General features: G+C 52.9%; 2 protein-coding genes across 4 annotated transcripts; one reads left to right on the forward strand and one right to left on the reverse strand.

Moving 5' to 3' along the window:
• Positions 1 to 680: 680 nt before the first annotated feature.
• SNRPA (small nuclear ribonucleoprotein polypeptide A) lies at positions 681 to 12,055 on the reverse strand. Of its 2 annotated transcripts, none has more exons than XM_043598863.1 (7): positions 11,927 to 12,055; positions 11,381 to 11,475; positions 8,022 to 8,194; positions 5,148 to 5,327; positions 2,997 to 3,170; positions 2,460 to 2,548; positions 681 to 1,063 (listed from the first exon to the last, which is right to left on the reverse strand). In XM_043598863.1, exons 2-7 carry the CDS (start codon positions 11,451 to 11,453, stop codon positions 904 to 906), a joined length of 849 nt encoding a protein of 282 aa, XP_043454798.1. In that variant the 5' UTR covers positions 11,454 to 11,475; positions 11,927 to 12,055; the 3' UTR covers positions 681 to 903. The 2 variants fall into 2 exon arrangements, with proteins under 2 accessions (XP_043454798.1, XP_043454799.1); XM_043598864.1 differs by lacking the exon at positions 11,927 to 12,055 and adding an exon at positions 11,820 to 11,896.
• Positions 12,056 to 12,131: 76 nt separating this feature from the next.
• On the forward strand, positions 12,132 to 18,590 carry CE2H19orf54 (chromosome E2 C19orf54 homolog). Of its 2 annotated transcripts, none has more exons than XM_043598862.1 (6): positions 12,132 to 12,571; positions 15,621 to 15,689; positions 16,125 to 16,249; positions 16,560 to 16,689; positions 16,781 to 16,851; positions 17,612 to 18,471. In XM_043598862.1, the coding sequence occupies exons 3-6, from the start codon at positions 16,147 to 16,149 to the stop codon at positions 17,947 to 17,949; spliced, it is 642 nt and encodes a 213-aa protein (XP_043454797.1). In that variant the 5' UTR covers positions 12,132 to 12,571; positions 15,621 to 15,689; positions 16,125 to 16,146; the 3' UTR covers positions 17,950 to 18,471. The 2 variants fall into 2 exon arrangements, with proteins under 2 accessions (XP_043454797.1, XP_043454796.1); XM_043598861.1 differs by having other exon boundaries at positions 12,138 to 13,373; positions 17,612 to 18,590.
• The last annotated feature ends 206 nt before the right edge of the window (positions 18,591 to 18,796 follow it).

Genomic DNA, 18,796 nt, shown 5'->3' on the forward strand with positions numbered 1-18,796 from the left:
CTTCCAATGAGTTCCTGAGTACCCTGTTCCCATCCTTTTCTTCCTGAAGTATCTAGCATGGTTTTTGGGGGACTGCTGCTATGACAGAAAGCATTTTTGTGAAGATTTGAAAAAGGTGAAGAAAAACCTCTTTCTTGGGGCACCTGGGTGGCTCAGTCGGTTAAGCAACCAACTTCAGCTGAGGTTATGATCTTCTGGTTCGTGAGTTCGAGCTCTCCATCAGGCTCTGTGCTGACAGCTTGGAGCCTGGAGCCTGCTTTAGATTCTGTGTCATCTTCTCTCTCGGCCTCCCCTGTTTGCACTCTGTCTCTCTCTCTCTCAAAAATAAACATTAAAAAACAAGAAAGAAAAACCTCTTAACACTCTATCATGTTAGAAAAAACATATAAATCTATAAAATGAATAGTGTACCCTTAAAGGTAGCATCCTTGTGCAGTACACAACCTGCCCAACTGTACATGGCAGCCTAGGTTTCAATTTCCTGCTCTGAATGCTGATGGAGACAAAACAGAAATTTTCCCAAAGTAGTAAAGGTAACTGAAACTTAGACAAAGTTATACCCTATTCTGTGTTTTCCCAAGGTTGCAAACCCCAATACCCTGAGAGGTCCAAACACCCAGAATATTCTGATGTGTGAGAAAGGGAGGCACAGAAAACAAGAAAATAAAAACGACAAATGGTTGTGAAAAACCAAACCTCAAAAAAAACCACTTTAATTCCGACCTAACAGCACCAGGTGCAATGTCTGGGGACAGACTCTGGGTACAATGCTGTGTGGCGACCACTCACTCACACACGGCTCTGAGAAAGCCCCCGAGGGGGGACTTACCTTCAGGGGGCTGAGCCAAGGGGGGAAGGGGTGGCCCCAGAACAGGGGGCAGGGGCAGGCAGGGGAAAAAGGTGCTACTTCTTGGCAAAGGAGATCTTCATGGCATTGTTCTGGGTGATCTTGAAGCCCTGCAGGGCATCGCGAGCAGCCCCTGCCTGTACCTCATTGTCAAACTCCACAAATGCAATATCATGCCGCCCGGGGACCAGTCGGACCTCCTTGAAGCCAGGGAACCTGAAAGAAGAGAACAGACCTCAGGCATCCAGACTTGGCATCTCCTTCTAACGTTTTGGTATCTGGAGCGTAGAGGCCAGGGATGTTGCTAAGCATCCTACAAAGCACAGGATGCTCCCAGTAACAAAGGACTATCCAGCCCCAAATATGCAAAACGCTACACTGAGGAACCCTAACACAAACAGGTACACACAACATAAGCATATCGTTTAAGGAAATACTTCAACGTGAACACCTATGCAACCATAAATAACCTAAACCAAGAAACAGGACACTGCCGCCATGTCCTTCGTCAATCATAACCCACCCACCCCATTCCAGAAACAAACACCACCCTTTTTATGATCGGCTGTTTTTCTCCATCCCTCTTCTCTGCCCTACCTTCCTTCCCCATTAGGCAACCATCTTCAAGTTTACTAGGTATCCTTTCTTCTGCCGCTATTCTTACAAAATACCTATCACTTGGGGCGCCTGGGTGGCTCAGCTGGTTAAGCGCTCAACTCTTTTTTTTTTTTTTTTAATTACATCTTTTTTTTTTTTTTTTCAACGTTTATTTATTTTTGGGACAGAGAGAGACAGAGCATGAACGGGCGAGGGGCAGAGAGAGAGGGAGACACAGAATCGGAAACAGGCTCCAGGCTCTGAGCCATCAGCCCAGAGCCCGACGTGGGGCTCGAACTCACAGACCGCGAGATCGTGACCTGGCTGAAGTCGGACGCTTAACCGACTGCGCCACCCAGGCGCCCCTAAGCGCTCAACTCTTGATTGCGACTCAGGTCATGATCTCACGATTTGTGAGTTCGGGCCCCGCCTGGGGCTCTGTGCTGACAGCTCGGATCCTGAAGCCTGCTTCAGATTCTGTGCCCACCCCCACCTTCCCCACTTGTGCACGCGCTTTCTCAAAATAAACCTAAAAAAAAAAAAAGAAGTTCTTTAGAATGTAAGATCATAAGCAGGGCCACCAGGTGAGCACACACTCCCCTTCCTTCACTAACTAGTGAACAGTTACCCTGTGCAACAGCCAGTGGCCTACACCCTGGCACGCAAGATTTTAAATATCCCCACCCCCAGCAAATGCAGTTCGAGTTGCCAATTATGGCCAATCCAGCCAGTGCTCCATGCCACCTCATGGCTGTTTTTTGTGCACCTTGCATTTCTGACTCAGAGGCTGGAAAGACGAAGCCCAGAACCTTGACTCCCCCACCCCTCACAAAAGTGGAGGAAGGTCCAGCATGCTCAGCTGCTGCTTCCTCCGTTTTTGCCTCCAGTCACTGTCCTGCCTGCAAATCCCAAGTGGGCTCAGGGCTCCACCTGCACAACCCCGAGACTGGTCCCCATGGCGCCATCTCCTGGCCATCGCCCATGGGGCCCCTGCCCAGCTACTGGCCCCACTTACTGGTTGAAAAGCATGGACAGCATGAGCTCGTTGGTCTCCTCGGGCAGGTTGGTGAGGAACAAGATGTGATTTGGTGGATTTTCAGAAAGCTGCAAGGAAGTCAACAGACCCCGTGAGTCTAGTGGGGACTTACCGCCTTCCCATTTCCCACCCCCTGCCCCGCTGGAGTTCCTTCTGGTCCTTCACCTGACACACCTGATGTTGCCTGTCGACACTGCCTCACCCCCATGGGACGATAAGCCACAAAGAGCACTGCTGTATCCATTAGCAGGTGCTGAGCAGAAGTTCACCAAATCAATCTAGGCTCTGGCCACCACTCTAGCCTCACCCTGCCTTTCCGAATCTCTTCCAATAAACATACCGATCCCTCTCTACCCCAGGGCCTGGCCCCACTGCCATGTCCTTATTCTTATCATCTAACGGCACCTCCTCCGGGGGGCCTGCCCGGATCACCCACCCTAAAACAGCACCCCCACCCATCCCTTTCTAGTCCCGTGTTCTGACTGTTTGTATGAGACCCCAGAAGTAGACACTTACAGGCTGGGCAGGTGGCATCTGCCCCGGCATAAGTTGCTGGGGGGGCATGGCCCCTGGTGGGATCTGGCCGGGCGCCAGGCCTGGAGGCGGGATCATGCCAGGCGGTGGCATGTACGGAGGCTGGCCCGGCATGTGGTGCATGATGCGGGGTGCCTGAGTCATCGGGGGCATGCCCTGCAGAGAGAGGGAGGCAGGACTGAGGGGGGTGGCTGACGGGCAGGAGGCAGGTTTGGGGTCAGCAGGAGGCAGAGAGAAGAGGTCATCAGAAGAAACCCTGGATGTGAAAGACAATAGGGAGAAAGATCCAGATTTGGAAAGAGGTGAAAAAGGGACCTATAGAGACAAAGGTCACCCAAAGGGAAATGGATGGAGCAAACCAGACCCAAGCTTCAAGGGCAAACTCAAGCCAGAAAGTTAAAAAAAATTTTTTTTCTAACATAAAAAAAAAAACCAGTCAACATGACCTAACTTTGTTTATCGATATAGGAGCAGAAAAAAAAAAAAAAAAAAGCTGGAAAAAATCAAATGCTGACAATTGTTAACAAAAGGAGTGAAAAGAAACGCTATAATGAGCAAGCTGTACTTTTCCTTCCAAAAATAAACTTCAAGGCAAAAAAAAGGACCTGCAGAAAAAAGAACACAGCGCAAGGCAGAGGTGGACAGGGACAGTCGGGGCAGATGCAGAAAGAGACGGGAGAGGTGGTGGCAAAGGGGGAGAAGGGAGCCAGTCTGAGGGCACACAACTCATGCACCCAGGGGAGATACCCAGGGAAGGCACCCCAGGGAGGTGGGGCTGCTAGAGTTGAAATCACAGCTGCAGACAAAAAAAGGTGGACAAAAAGCTGGGTGCAGAAGAGGAGAGTGAGTAAGAACAGGGAAGCTGGGCAGTGACTCCGACACCGTTGCCGATGCCAGACAAAAGGGGAGCTGGCGTGGGTAAAGTAGGACAAATACAGGGTGATCCGGTCAGAAAAGCCAACGTGGAGACTCAGAAATAAGGAGTAGATGCAATTCATCTATCCTACTAGGGGCTTTCTCGATTCTGTTTAGAAAACAGGACGGCTCTACTTTCTGTGGCCTCACAAAGGTCCCAAAGAGATTTTCCTGTTTCCTTCTAGAATCTTTTTTGTTCTAAGCTGTCACACCGAAGTCTACAATTCATCTCAAGTTAACTGATACAGTTGAGGTAGAAATAATTCTTTGCCTTACAGATACCCAGTTGGCCCAGCACCATTTACCAGCAAAAAAAAATAAATAAATAAAAATAAAAATAAAAATAAAAATGAAAAAGGCCTTTCACTACTGGACCCCAGTGGTAACTTCATAGGCTGAGTAACCACACCTGTGCAGATCTATTTCTGGACTGTGTTCTGTCTGCTTCCTGGTCCATCTTCCTCCCCTTAGGCCAACATCACATCATCTTGATGACTACAGCAGGTCCGCCAGCTTTATTCTCACCTGCCTCGCTTTGCCTTTCCACAGACACTTGGAAACAGACTGCCAGCGCCTTCCCAAAATTCCTGTTAGCATTCTGATTGCAACTGTGTTGAGTTTTAGACCAATGCGGAGAACTGACATCTCAACAAGTCTTGAGTCTCACATCCATTTGTTGAATTCATCTCCCACTTCTCTCAGCGAGATTCTGTTGTTTTGGTGGGGGATTCTACACACCTTCCGTTGGATTTACTCCGGAGCTCTTTTTCAGTTTGGAGTCTACTTCTTTGGTGCTAGCACACGGAAATAAAACTTCTTCCGTACCGACCTTATGTCTGGTGGCCCTGCTAAATTAAATTCGCTAATCCAGAAAAAGTTGATGCGTGGCTTCCTCTGGATTTTCTGCACAGGCATTAACTTAAAAGACACAGGCAGCAGGATCAAGGTCAAGGGGAGGAAAAAAAAAACAAAAAACAAAGGACTGAGACACAGAGAGAGATCCTGAGAAAGCTGGGCAAGCAAGGAGGCATTTCTAAGTGCAGACACCATTACACAGGTGTTTAATCCCTGAGACAGGCGCACAATCTCTAGAAGGAAATGAAGGAGAGGGGGTGTGAACACCCAAGGGGAGACTCCTACACATACACTGTGCCCATAAGCCGGGCCATGAGGAAGGCCTGATGGGGGAAAGAGCAGTATCCCTGGGCTCTGGCTTACCGGGACAGGCCCCTGGACAGCCCCCACCACGGGGGCGGCTGCCCCACCCTGCACGGCCTTCTTAGCAGCTGGGGTCTCCTGGCTCTTGGGCTTCCTCTTCTCCCGCTTGCGGTCCCGCTCCACGAAGGTGCCCTTCATCTTGGCAATGATATCCGAGTCAGTCTTGGCATACTGAATGCGCTGCCAAATAGAGAACAGAAGGGTGAAGAATGTAGGTTTATTTCAAGGCCAAATGGCCCGGGTACAAGAGCAGACCTTCCCAGTCACTCTGAGAGCCATGTTACAGAAATCACCAGCCTCAACATTCTCATCTGTAAAATGGGGACTGTGGTATTTCCCATTCGAAAGGATGAGTCTAAGGACTAAATGAGCTGAAGTGCTTTGAAGAGTAGCTGGCACGTAGTTCGGTCACTGGGTGTTGAAGGGAAAATGGGACAGTCCTGGGCATCGGGCCAAAGGCAGAAAGCCTGAGGAAAAAAAGGGCAACACAGGAACACTGTGCAAGGGGGTTCCGGTCACACCAAAGTTTAGACTCCCAGGCTAATAAATCTCAACCTTAGTCTATGGAGAACCTAGACTCTGTGGGTACAGCAATGAGCCTATCAAAAGGCCCCTGCCCTCATGCTGTAATTCACTGAGGAAGACACAATGAAAAAAGATTAAAAAGTGAATTGGAGGGGCGCCTGGGTGGCTTAGTCGGTTAAGCATCTGACTTCGGTTCAGGTCATGATCTCATGGTTCATGGGTTCAAGCCCCGTGGTAGGGCTCTGTGCTGACAGCTCAGAGCCAGGAGCCTGCTTCTGATTCTGTATCCCACCGCCCTGCACCTCTCCCGCTCATGCGGTCTCTCTCTCAAAAATAAACATTAAAAAAAAAAAAAAAGTGAACTGGAGAAGTGGATGGGAAGTGTTGAAAAAAACTGAAAATTTCAGAGGTGCCTGGTGGGCTTAGTCTGTAGAGCATGGGACTCTCAATCTCAGGGTCAGGAGTTCAAGTCCCACATAGGGTGTGAAACCTACTTAAAAAAAAAAAAAGATTAAGAATTGAAAATTTCATAGGGCGCCTGAGTGGCTCAGTTGGTTGAATGTCCAACTCTGGATTTCAGCTCAGGTCATGATGCAGTTCATGAGATCGAGCCTGGTATTGGGCTCTGGAGACTGCGGAACTTGCTTGGGATTCTCACTCTCCTTCTGCTCCTCCCAGGCTTGTAGGTACACATGTGCTTATTTATGCTCCCTCACTCAAAATAAATAAATGTTTAAAAAAAAAAATTTTTAGATGTGGCCAGGAAAGGCCTCAATGATGTGACCCTGGTGTAGAGACAGAGGAATGGAGGGAGATCTAGGGAAAGAGCCTTCTAGCAAAGGACCAGCAGAGTGAAGGTGTGCAGTGTGTTCAAGGAAAGGCAAGATCAATGCAGACTCGGAGGAAGGAGATAAGATGACAGAAGCAACGGAGGAACTCTGGAGACCTTGGTGAAACTTGGCTTTTTTTTTCCTGAGAAAGCTGGGAGCCATGGAGTGTCATAAGCAGGGAGTGATGAGACTTCACTGGTGTGCTGGAAGAAACGCTGTGGCTGCGGCACAGAGAACAGCCTGTGGGGGAGCAGGGGTCAGAGCAGAGACCAGGTCAGCAGCAGGGGAGGGGTGAGGAGTAGGCAGCGGCGGATATTTTGAAGGTAGGGTTGACAGGCTCCCCGACAGAGCTCACTGGTGCTTGAGTGTTTGATATGGTCCAAGGGGTGATTTGGGAGGCAGAGCAGGGAGGAGGATCAAGTAAGATCGTGCTCTTTATACTTCAAAACCTAATTTCTAGCTGCTCCAGAAAAACATCAGAAGATGTGGCCAAGTCTGGGCTCCCACGCCCAGAGAAAACAGCAGGCAAATCAGTGCCCCCTCCCAACATGGAGGGGAGGGTTCCAGGCTACCCCACGGCCCCCAGGGCCCACTGTCTTCCACAGGAGGCAACCTGCCTGGGACCTGGACACCTGAGCATTGCTTTCCCTACCCAAGGGAGTAGGTTCAGGGAGGCATATTCCAATCAGATGTAACTCAAACACTGGTTAAGAGGGACAAGGGGAAAGGCCCCAGGAACCAAAGATGTCTGCCAGTGATGTGGCAGGAATTCTAGTTCAGGGCGGGCACTTTAAGCCATTCTTCACCTCCCAGAAGGCAGCACCCCCCCCCCCCCCGCCCCCTGGCCAGCCACTTAGTCTCCTGAACACCTGCAACCCACCCGATTCTCCCCATTCACGACCCCCCGCCCTGGTCCTGGCCCAAACCCTCACACCTGGGAAGCTGACCCAGCCTCCCCTAAACTCCCCCCTCAAATCCATTCTCCCAACGGCCAGAGGCAACTCCCTAAACCCTTCCATGGCTCCCCACCACCCGCAGAGTCAAGTCCACTTGCAAGACAAACTCTGGCCCCTGGGCCTGACTTCTGACTTGATCTCCAGGCCATACTCTGCCCCCACTCCCACCCTTTCGCTCCAGCCAAACAGACTTGACCCACTTTCCTAATGTTCTCGGTTATCTAACGCTCTCTCCCCTGCTTCCCCCAGCTAGTCTTTCTCCTTGGAGCCTCAAATCCAGAAAGCCTTCCCTGAACCCCTGGACTGGGTAAGGTGCCTCCTCTAAGCTCTCCAAGCTCTGGGCACCTCCCCCATCCCAGCCCTGACACTTCTAAGAGGTCACCATCTGGGGGCACTGTGTGTCCTCCACCCCCACCCCAGTACAAAGAACAGTGAATGCTGACAAACAGCAAGAGGGACTGCCGACTTCAGGAGACTGGACGGCGGGAGACGGGAGGCCCAGACCCATCCAGTCTGCCACAGCACCGCGGTGCGTGCACACCCTCCACACCCACAGCGCTCACCATGGGCTTGTCGTAGAAGGGGAAGCCCTGCATGGAGCGCAGGGCGTTGGTGGCGCTGCTGACCTCCTTGAAGATGACAAAGGCCTGGCCCCTCATCTTCAGGCTTCGGGAAACCAGGATATCCAGGATCTGGCCAAACTGGGAGAAGATGGCATACAGGGACTTCTTCAGCTCTGCAGGGGGAGGAAGGAAAGCACCCGTGGGTGACTGGAGGTCTTGGTACCTTGTCCTGGGGGTTGAGTTCCTTTTTCAGAACCAGGCATGGCCCAGAATGGACGCCATCAGCCAAAGGCCACGGTGCCACAGGTCTGGAATCCCCAAGAGGCAGCAACACCAGCAGCAGCCAAGAATCACTGGGATGGGTTGTGTGCGCTCCCCTGTGTGCACGGACAGTACTGGTACATGCCTCCTGGGGCTGTCGCATAAAGTACAGGAGCCACACGTAACAAAGGGCACACGGTAAATGCTCGATACACAGGAGCATTCTTTTCTTTGTCACCGGCACCTTGACCCAGGCCTGTGTCACGTGGCCCTGGCCAACATCTCCAATATCATCCGCCCACACTCCACCCCTCTCCCGTTACCTCTAGCCGCACTGGCCTCACAGCCCTTTCTCAGGCCAGTACACACGTGTGGCCTCAGGACCTTTGCGCTGGCTGCTGCCTCCACGGTAAAGACCTTTCTCCTTCTGGTCACCCAGGTCTCAGTAAAAGTGTTCCCACCACAGAGACCTTCCCTGACCACCCTGTCTAAATAAATGCCACCTACCGTCGCTCTCTCCACTCCTTGTACCTAACTGCTTTTCCCTCATGGCATTTCCCACCTCCTGACGTCACGCTGGCTAACCTGCCGTTTAGCTATCCTGAAGAGCCACAAGCCTCTCCACTGTTTACTGCAGTATTCCCATGCTCAGTGCAGGCTGTAGCACCCACGCTTCTCCAAAAACAGTTGTATGAATAACAATACCACTAAACGTCTTTTTACGGAAAGAACTTCACTAAATTCTCACAACCGCTTCCTGAGGCAGCAACTGTAATGGTCTCACTTTTTTAATAACATGGAAATAGGCTCTCAGAGGATTTGTCACTGGCTCAACAGGAGTGTCCCGAAGGTACCGGGAAGAGCCTTAGAGAGCTGGGATGGGGGCCAGGACCCAAGTCCATCTGAACCCATAGCTCACTAACAAACTGCCATACCTAACAGAATAGAATACCGGGGCCCCTGGGTGACTCCGTCGGTTGAGCATCTGACTTTAGCTCAGGTCATGATCCCACAGTTTGTGAGTTCGTGAGTTTGAGCCCTGCTTCAGGCTCTGTGTTGACAGCTCGGCACCTGGAGCCCGCTTTGAATTCTGTCTCCCTCTCCCTCTGCCCCTCCCCTGCTCACGCTCGGTCTCTCTCTCAAAAATAAAATGTTAAAAGAAAAAAAATCTCATACAGAAAAGGCACCCGAGCTGAAGATACTTGCTGAAAGACTAGGTGAGGAAAGAAAAGAAAATTCAGGAGAGGGTGGGGTCAAGAGGGAAGTAAAAGGTGTTCTGGCGCAGTTAGCCAAAAATTCCGCTGACACCTTTCTGGTGTTGGTCTCCATCCGCCACACCCGTGAACCCAGTTTGAGGCTCGGCCATTCCCCCGGACTCTGGGCCTCTCTCTTTCCCTTCTCTCCTGCCCACTCAAGTTCACCCTCCACACATCGTGTCCCTCGCCTGGCTCCCAGATGCCCTCAGAACAAAGTCTATGGGCCTATCCTCCCACAAGATCCCATGAGCTATCAGCGCACTGCTCACTGGAAGGTTCTGAGTCCCAAGCCTCAGTCACACACAACTACTTGGTAGTTTCCAGAATAGCCTGGGCTCTCTTTTGCCCCTAGACACCATCATATGTTGGTCCAGGTTCAGAACGCTCTTCTCCCTCACATCATATATACTGTTTCTTCGACCTGGAAGGCTTTTCCAAGACATCTCCTCTTCTACGAAAGGGAACAAATCCCTCTACCTAGGTGCTCAAACCCAGTCCTGATCACTCTGGTTGTGCTTCCCAATCATGGCCCTGGCGACTCTGGGGTATCACTGTCTGGAAGCAGGTCTGTCTTTCCCAATGGAATATGGCTCCATGAAGGCAAAACGGGGAATGTCTGTCACCGGGTGTTTTCCCAGCATCATAGAGAACTGGCTGAGCATGATACTCTAGGAGCATATAAGGGATTTACGTGGCTTGTTTTTCTTTCTTCAACAGTAACTTTATTGGTAACCTCAAAACTTAATCCCAGCAAGCTCCATTGGTTCTCCCAACAATTGTCTTAAGGTGATAATAAGAGCTAAGTTCCATCCAGCCCATACTAACTGCCAGGTACCATAAAAGTCAACACTGTTTGGATGTTTAGCTAATTTAATCCACGTAACATCCACGCAAAGAAAATATTAGGAGTTTGCTCAATTTTCAAATATAGAAAATAAGGTTCAATCAAGGTGATAATGTCAAAAATCAAGTTTAAAAAAAAAATTTTTTTTAACGTTTATTTATTTTTGAGACAGAGAGAGACAGAGCATGAACGGGGGAGGGTCAGAGAGAGAGGGAGACACAGATTCTGAAACAGGCTCCAGGCTCTGAGCAGTCAGCACAGAGCCCGGCGCCGGGCTTGAACTCACAGACCACGAGATCATGACCTGAGCCGAAGTTGGACGCTTAACCGACTGAGCCACCCAGGCGCCCCAAAAATCGAGGTCTTAAGCAGAATCCCGTAGTGGTGGCCTCAACCACTTTACCTCGCTGCATGACCCTGGGCAAATCACATCATGCCTGAGCCTGTCTCCTCATCTGAGAAACAGGAGTAATAGCTCCTTCCTGCAGGTTTGTTGTTGAAAATTTACTGTAACAGAGATTTACATACCAGTACCTGGTAACAGTGTTAGTCATCGTTACTATGATCTCATTTTCTTTTTGAAATTAAAACCTATCCATTGTGGGCTGATCGGGGAGAACAAACACCACAGTGACCAAGACAATCCCAGAGCTTACCCTCATGCTCACGTAACAGCCCAGAGCAATCAGGGCTTGAGCGGGAGATGTCCAGGGCCTATGGGAAGTCAGAGGCAGGCACCCGAGGGGAAAGAGGATGGGGAAAGCTTCTTGGAGGCGTCCTGTGAGCTGAAGCCTTGAAGGATGGACAGTGACCAAGTTGATGGCCAAGCTGATAAGATGAACTGAAGGAGTGTTAGAGACACAGAATGCAGCGTGGGCAAAGGCTCAAGGATTAACCCTAACAGTTTGGCTGGCTAGAGAAAGGGAAGGAAGAGAAGTGAATGCTGGAGGTGGAAGAGTGCGAGGTAACCTGGAATCTGGACTATCCTGAGAACTCACCATCCTTCTTGATCTTCTCGTTGAGGTTGTTGATATAAATAGTGTGGTTGGGGCGGGTCTCGGGAACTGCCATGGAGAGAGGTGCCGAGGTAGAGCTGAAAGAAGGAAAAAGGTTAACTTCAGCCCTGGGTTTCTCCGAATCCTTTGCCCCAAAGCGGGTTTAACGGGCTGCTCAGGGATCTTCCTTTCACGAGGAAGCCAGGAGAGGCGGGAAGGAGGCAGAGATTGGAAAACAAAGCGAAAGCAGGACACGGCTCCGCCTCCCCGCGTGGGAAATCTCGAGAGGTTTACTACGAGTCCCAGGATGCTCTACGGAAACCAGTAGGCGGAGCGTCCTAAGTGGCAACTCCCATAGGCCCACGAGCTCAAAGGGCGGCCCAGGAGAAAAAGTGCGAATGTAAGAGCCAGTTAAGGAGAGACAACTCCGCGGCGCCCTAACCTCGCGCAGCGGGAAAATAGTTTCTCCACAGGAGGCACGGGAAAGCCCAGGCGCCAAGCGCTCCGCCCGCCCGGCGTAGATGGCCGCCTGCACCCCAGATTACTCACCAACAGAGGCGCAGCTCACGCAAGTGTCGCCTCCTACGTTTCTGAGCCGACTGTAAAAGCTTCCTCTTCTGGTCCCGCCCTTGTCTTTCTGCAAGCCAATCCCGTGCCGAAACTCAGCAGCTTAACCAATCAGAGTAATCCTCGCCCCTTCGCCCAAAACTTGCCAATCAAACCGACATTTGGGTTCCCGCCTCGGCCGAAAACGCCCCACCGGACCCTCCCCTGGGGGTCCACGGACCAATCAGTGAAGGCCGGGCCCCCTCACGCGCTTCTTGCCAATGGAGAAGCCGCTCGCGCTTCAGTCTCTTCCGGGGGCAGTCCTTTGATAGCTTCTCCTCTCCCCCACCGCCCTGCCTTCTCTCGTCACGTGACGCCACTGGGCCGGACTCGGGTCGCGAGTACTACCACGTGATATGGGAAAAAATGTGTGCTGCGGCCACCATTTTGCTGGAAGAGGAGGAGCGTTTTATTTTCAGGCTCCACTACCTATCCCGGCGGTGTTGCGGCTCACAACGTCCTCCGATCCCTGAACCTTCCCCAGCCCACGGGACTTTTCCTTTTGCGCTCTGATTCCAGGACCTTCTCTACGACTAAGCCATTCTCCCTGCCGGGTGTCCTTTTGATCTCTTGACCTCTGATTCAAAGGTCAGCTTGAAGGTTCCGAACTCGGGCCTGGAATGTGAGGGGTTACAGAGCCTAAATTCCCTAGTCTCTAGCCCTGGGCCCCGAAGTCCCACCCCGTAGGGCCTCGCCCCAGGTCCTATCCTTCGTTTTCCCAAAACTGACTCCCGAGTTTCCAGACCTGGCCCGGGATGATACCGTAACTTTTACTAAATTACCCTCCTTGAGCCTGGCAAAGCAACCGCAAACCACAAATCTATTCCCGGATAAAAGACCACTCCCTGTTAACTGTTAGATCTCTGATGATACGGGTCAGCCTAACCCCTGCTCCCCTAGTTCCACATGTCAGTCCTGATCCTTTTAATCCCACTGCTCAGCACCCAAGTTCTGGAACTCTGCTGTAAAACCTTCAGAACTTCCATCCCTGCGATTAACTCCTTTTAGAGGATCCATCCCTCTCCCATCATCAAATCTTCCAGGCTATGCATGCTGTAGGAGACCCAAAAATGAGTTCTCCACGCTCTCCTCCCCTAGAGCCCCCAGCCCCTTCTCCAGGAATCCCTGTTCCCCAAGGGCCCTTCACTCCACTTCCTTCTCTGCCCCCAAACCTGCCCAATTTAGCTTTGCTGCCCCCTGCCTCGAGTCTCCAGACCCCTATTCCCCCACCACCCCCATTGCCGCCTCCACCCGCCGTTGGGGGGCCGGCTCCCCCTCATGTCTTCGGTCTAGAGAAGAGCCAGCTCCTGAAGGAGGCTTTAGAGAAGGCCGGCCCAGTCCCCAGGAGCAGAGATGACGTGAAGAGGCTCCTGAAGCTGCAAAAGGACCGGTAGGGTCTCACCGAACCACCTGTCCGCAGATCACTTCTGCCATCTCCTCTTGGGGTTTCCCATTTCCTCAAGGTCAAACAGCCTGAGTGCTTCAGCCCCCTACTTAGACCTGTTCAGTGGTGTGCCTTCACCAAAGAAGAGAGATCCTGCCCTCACAGGCACCTAGTCCAGCAGCAGAGACAGATCCCTCCCTCACCAGTGACAGAGCTGTAATGAGGGAGTCCTGAGGGATCACAAGGCCAAGGCTGGCGGGGGAGGTGTTAGTGGGGCCTGCCTGGAGAAGGGGACCCCTGAGAGCTATCCTGTAGTTGCAGGGGTATGCGATGAGGGGAGTAAACAAACTGTTCAGAGGTGCGGGCTGAAATGGAAAGGTGTTCTTTTCAGGCATCTGCAAATATTTCTTTAACAGGATGGTGGGGGGCAGGTAGTAAACATGGGGTTCCACAGGTGGACCGGAGCCAGATCACGCAGAGCACGGGCGCCACGTGGAGGAAGGTGGACTGTCCTGAGGGCACCGGGGAGCCATTGAAGGGCTTTGCACAGAAAGGGAGGCTACCTGAGGGGAGTAGGGGTGGTAAGACAGTCAGGGGGCCCAAGAGACCCAGGCAGGAGGAGGCTAGACCTGGCCTTGGGGCTGTGGTGGGTGAGCCGATACAATGAGTTACTCAGACCCATGGAAGAAACCCCCAGCTCTCTAGATAAGTTTATAATCTGTTCTAAATGCCCTAACCAAAGGGAGGCAAATGTAATGCAAGTAACAATCACCCGTTATTCCAGGTCTGCCGTTTATCAGGCCCTGTGCTAAGTGTTCTTAGGTATGTACTTTATCCTCTCAGTGATTCTATGAGATAGGAACTATGATGTCATTTTCCAGATAAAGAAACGGGAGGCTCAAGAAGGTGAAGTCACTTAGCCAAAGAGCTTAGAAGAGGGAGAGCCCAATTTGCATTCAGGCGGCTTTTAACCACTGTGCTGTGATAACACCTTTCATCCGGAGGGTGCCCCAAACTGGGAACCAGGAGCTTTAGGTTCCCCCCCACCCCAGTCTTGCACTTGGAACAGAAGTACTGTGTAAGCAAGTTGCCCTTCCCCTCCTAAGCCCTGGGGCAGGATCGGGATCAAAATTTTCGGAGTGGCCCCCCCCCCAAGGGTGGGGCTGGGCAGGCCTGCGAGGGCTCATTAGCAGGGTGATCTCTTAGGCCGTGAGCATGTTGTTACCTGTTTCTACTCTAGGCTGAGTTAAGGAATCTTCATCCCTATTTGACAGGCACGGGAAGGGGGGAAAAAAATCGCAGGAAGCGTTTAGGTATAGAGACACCTCTTTGAGAAATGTTCTCTAATTAGTCCATTTTTCTGGCTCCTAGTTGCAAAGCTTTTACACGTCTGTCCTTTGCTCCTTCAATAACTGAGAGAAGGAGCAGGGAGGGAGCAGAAGGTGGAAGAAGGGTTCCCACTGAGCAGATGAGGAACACTGAGGCCCCGGGAAGGGAGAGGTGTCTCCTCAGGGGAGAAGGAAGTCTTCATCAGAGCCTGGAGCTGCCCTCAGGCTTTAGGACAGCCAGGCCAGGCGCCTTTCACCACCCCTCAACACCACTGTTGCAGGATTTTTTGCCACAATACCCGGGGTTTATCGTCTCGCAGCTTCGAAGAGTGAAGAGGTGGACACATAATGAGCAGCAGGCAAAAGTTTACTGGAGTATAAGATGAGAAAGTAAGAACAGTACGAAAGTGCTCTTTGCAGAGGGGACCTTTGAAAGTGAACGCCCAAGGACTATAGGCAAGGGTCCTTGTTTTCTAAGAGAAGTCGCCCTCCCCGCCCTTCCGCCTTGTTCCTTCTCAGGTTATTGGCTGGACAACTCTAGGTGCTGGGTTGTCCACTCCTGATTGGCTCGTTTCCATTGTAAGAGGGGTGGTCTATGGCTCCACCGTTCCTTGTGGGTTGTAAGATTTTAGGGTCTGATATTTAGTTGGGTCTTTTGTCAAATTCCTGAGGGAGTAGGTAGTGTCTGTTAACATTCTTAAGAGGAGCCTTACCCCTGGTGGGGGGGGGGGGTGGTTGCTGTGGTCAGACACTCCCAGCATTGTGCCAAAATATGTCTCTCCCCACCCAGGGACCTCAGGTCCTAATCCTTTCCCTCTCTGCCTGTTTTATCCTATTTTTTTCCAATCATACTGTTGACCGGCAGACCTCAAGGGGGGGACCGAGGAGCTGGTTCCCCTGTGACCTGAGCACGGCTCTTATTCAGTTTCAGAAGTGACTTGCAGTGGATCCTCTTCTGTGCCGACCTGCCCTCCCTCATCCAGGAAGGCCCTCAGTACGTGCCCTGATCTGGGACCCCAACCCCTGTCTGCCTTTGCTGTGCTTCCAGAGAACCTATCTGTAGGGTGGGGGGCGTGGGTTCATCCCAGCCCGCATGAGGCAAGGAGGAGGGGTGGGAAAGGGGGAACTTGAGGGGGCGGGGGTCCAGGGTCTTCATCTCTGACTCCGCTTCTTCCGCACCTCCTCCTCCTGAAAGCCCAGGTGACTTTCCCCACCCTCCCATTGTCCCTGCAGCCCTCCAGCCCTGGCCACAGGCCATGGTCTCCCTCTCCCCCAGGAAGGGGGAAGTGAGGTCTCCCCACCGGGCCTGGGAGAAGGAGGGAAACCCCCAGTGCAGTAGACCTGTTCCCCACATTCCAGCTTCCGGGACAGAGAGGGCCCGGTAAAGACCCGACTTAGGGGTTCAGGGACTGGGCTTGTCTCTCTCCAGGTGCGGGCTGGTGGCCTTGTGGATGGCAGGCACGCTCCTGGCACCGCCCAGCGGCATCCCCCTGGAGAGACTTGTGCAGATGGCCGTGGACAGAGGCTACACGGCCCAGGGAGAGATGTTCTCCGGTGAGTTGGGTGCAGAAGGGTCGCAAGCCAGGCGTGCAAGGAGACCCCGTTCCGTTCTTCAGGCCCTTCTCCCCACCCAGTAGAGTGTTATGAGTTGGACTCTGGAGACAGGATGTCTTCATTCCCCCGCCCAGCTCTGCCACCTCCTGCCAAGTGGCTGTGGACACGCAGCTTGCCGTCTCTGTGCCTCATTTTCTGCATTTGTACAAAGAGGTGGCGGTTATGGTGACGATTAAAGGCGCCGCTCCTCAGTTAGCCCGTGGCTTGGAGCCAGGCACATGGTGATCTTTCTGTCTGTGTCGTCCTGCAGTGGCCAACATGGGCAAGCTGGCCCAGGAGGCACTGGGCTGCCAGGCTGAGTTGCTCTGCGGTGGCCTGGGTGGTCCCAACAGAGACCGTGTCCTGCGGCACCTCGTCTCCGGACATCCCTTGCTCATCCCGTATCCCAGGGCCTAGAAGGGAGCTGGGTGGGGATGGGGAAGGGTCGTTCCCAGGACCACACTGCAGCTTTGGCCTTAACCCCGGTGGCAGCTACGACGAGGACTTCAACCACGAGCCGTGTCAGAGGAAGGGCTACAAGGCCCACTGGGCAGTGAGCACAGGTGGGTCTTCCCTCCCGCATCCCTGGATGTCCCTAGTCCCTGTCACCCCTACATTCTCACCCTTATGCTGGCATTTCACCCATACTTGAGGCAGGGACTGGGGCTGGGCTGTCCCTGTCCCAGCAGGGTACTCAGCAGGGACCTGGCAGGGAGCAGGTGACTCAGTATCTGCCAGTCACCGTTTCTGTAAACAGAAGCTCAGAGCATTGACTTCAGAATCAAACAGGACTCGGGTCTGGTCCAGCCACTTCCAGGCTCTGTGACTCTGGGCTTCCATTTCTCCGTCTGGAAATCAGGATGACGGTGGGCAAAGTACATAAAATCTGAACGACGCAGGCACATTGCTCGTGTCAGTAAACAGCGATCGGCCTGGTCATTCCCAGCTGCCTACAAGAAAGCTGATTCGCACGTTAGGTGGCCTGGATTGAGGCTCCCCCCATGCCAGGGTCTATGGCCTCGAGGGCTCCACTGAGCATTGTTTTTGTTTTTTGTTTTTTTCACTAGACAGCAGGAGAGGATTGGGTGATTGATGCTTGCTCTGTTTAATGCCACCTCCCCTCCCTGTGCTACCAGGCTGGAGGAGGCGGGACTTTAAAAAGCCTGGAGCCTGGAGCCAGATACCCTGGGTCAGTCCCAGCCCAGCTGTGTGCCCATGGCCCACTGACTTCTCTGTAATGTGGTGTGAGGGTGGTACCACACCTACCCTGAAGGGCTGTGGTGGGGAGCTCACTCCAGCTCACAGCCTCTGCTCTCCTCCTAGGGGTCCTGCTGGGGACGCAGGCTGTGCCAGGCCTCGGCTATTCTGAGGACCCCGAGCTGCCAGGTCTGTTCCACCCAGTGCCCAGCACAGCCCGCCAGGCGCCATCCCTGCCAGAGGAAGGTTCCCCAGGAGCCGTCTACCTTATCTCCAAGCAGGGCAAGAGTTGGCATTACCAGCTGTGGGACTACGACCGGGTCCGGGATAGCAACCTGCAGCTGACAGACTTCTCGCCCTCGCGGGCCGCTGATGGCCGGGCATACGTGGTGCCCGCTGGAGGGGTGCGGGCCGGCCTCTGTGGCCAGGCCCTGCTCCTCAGCCCGAAGGACTCCAGCTGCTAGCCTGCTGCATCCCTGAGCCAGGTGACAGGGCCCCCGGCCACAGCTCAGCTCTGTCACCATTTGAAGAGTGCCCCAGTGCCCTTTTTCCAACAGCCGTGGGAGTGGGCTCTGTTCCTGAGGACCTCCAGCCAGAGATCCTCCATGCAGAGGCCCCCTCCCGCTCCCCGTATGTCTCCTTCTCCCACACTCGCCCCCAGTAGTAAGCCCCTACTGTGTGGCTGGGGGCAAAGCCAGGAGCAGCTAGACAAGCTCCCTGTCCAGGAAAGACACTGACCACAGCTCAACCCGCAGGTCTCGTCTGTCCCACCTGAAGGTTGCAGCCAGCCATTTTTCACTGGTGATCATCCTCCTCTTTCTGGACTGGAGCCTTCTCACTAGACCCTTTGCTGCCTCCCAGTCTGTTCCCATGGAGCCTAGGAAGCCTTGCTTTTTAAAATGCAAACCAGGGGCACCTGGGTAGCTCAGTGGGTTGAGCATCGGACTTTAGCTCAGGTCATGATCTCACAGTTCGCGAGTTCAAGCCCTGCATCAGGCTCTGAGCCTGCTTGGGATTCTGTGTCTCCCTCTCTGCCCCTCCCCTGCTCATGCCCTGTCTCTGTCTCAAAAAGTAAATAAAAACATTAAAAAATTTTAAATGCAAACCAGGTGGGGCGCCTGGGTGGCTCAGTCCATTGAATATTCCACTTCAGCTCAGCACTGTCATGATCTCACGGTGCGTGGGTTCAAGCCCCACATCGGGCTCTGTGCTCACAGCTCAGAGCCTGGAGCCTGCTTGGGATTCTGTGTGTGTGTCTCTCTCTCTCTGCTCCCTCCCTCAAAAATAAGTAAGCATTAAAATGCAGACTAG

Source organism: Prionailurus bengalensis, chromosome E2, assembly GCF_016509475.1.
Source record: "Prionailurus bengalensis isolate Pbe53 chromosome E2, Fcat_Pben_1.1_paternal_pri, whole genome shotgun sequence".
NCBI classification, from domain to species: Eukaryota; Metazoa; Chordata; class Mammalia; order Carnivora; family Felidae; genus Prionailurus; species Prionailurus bengalensis.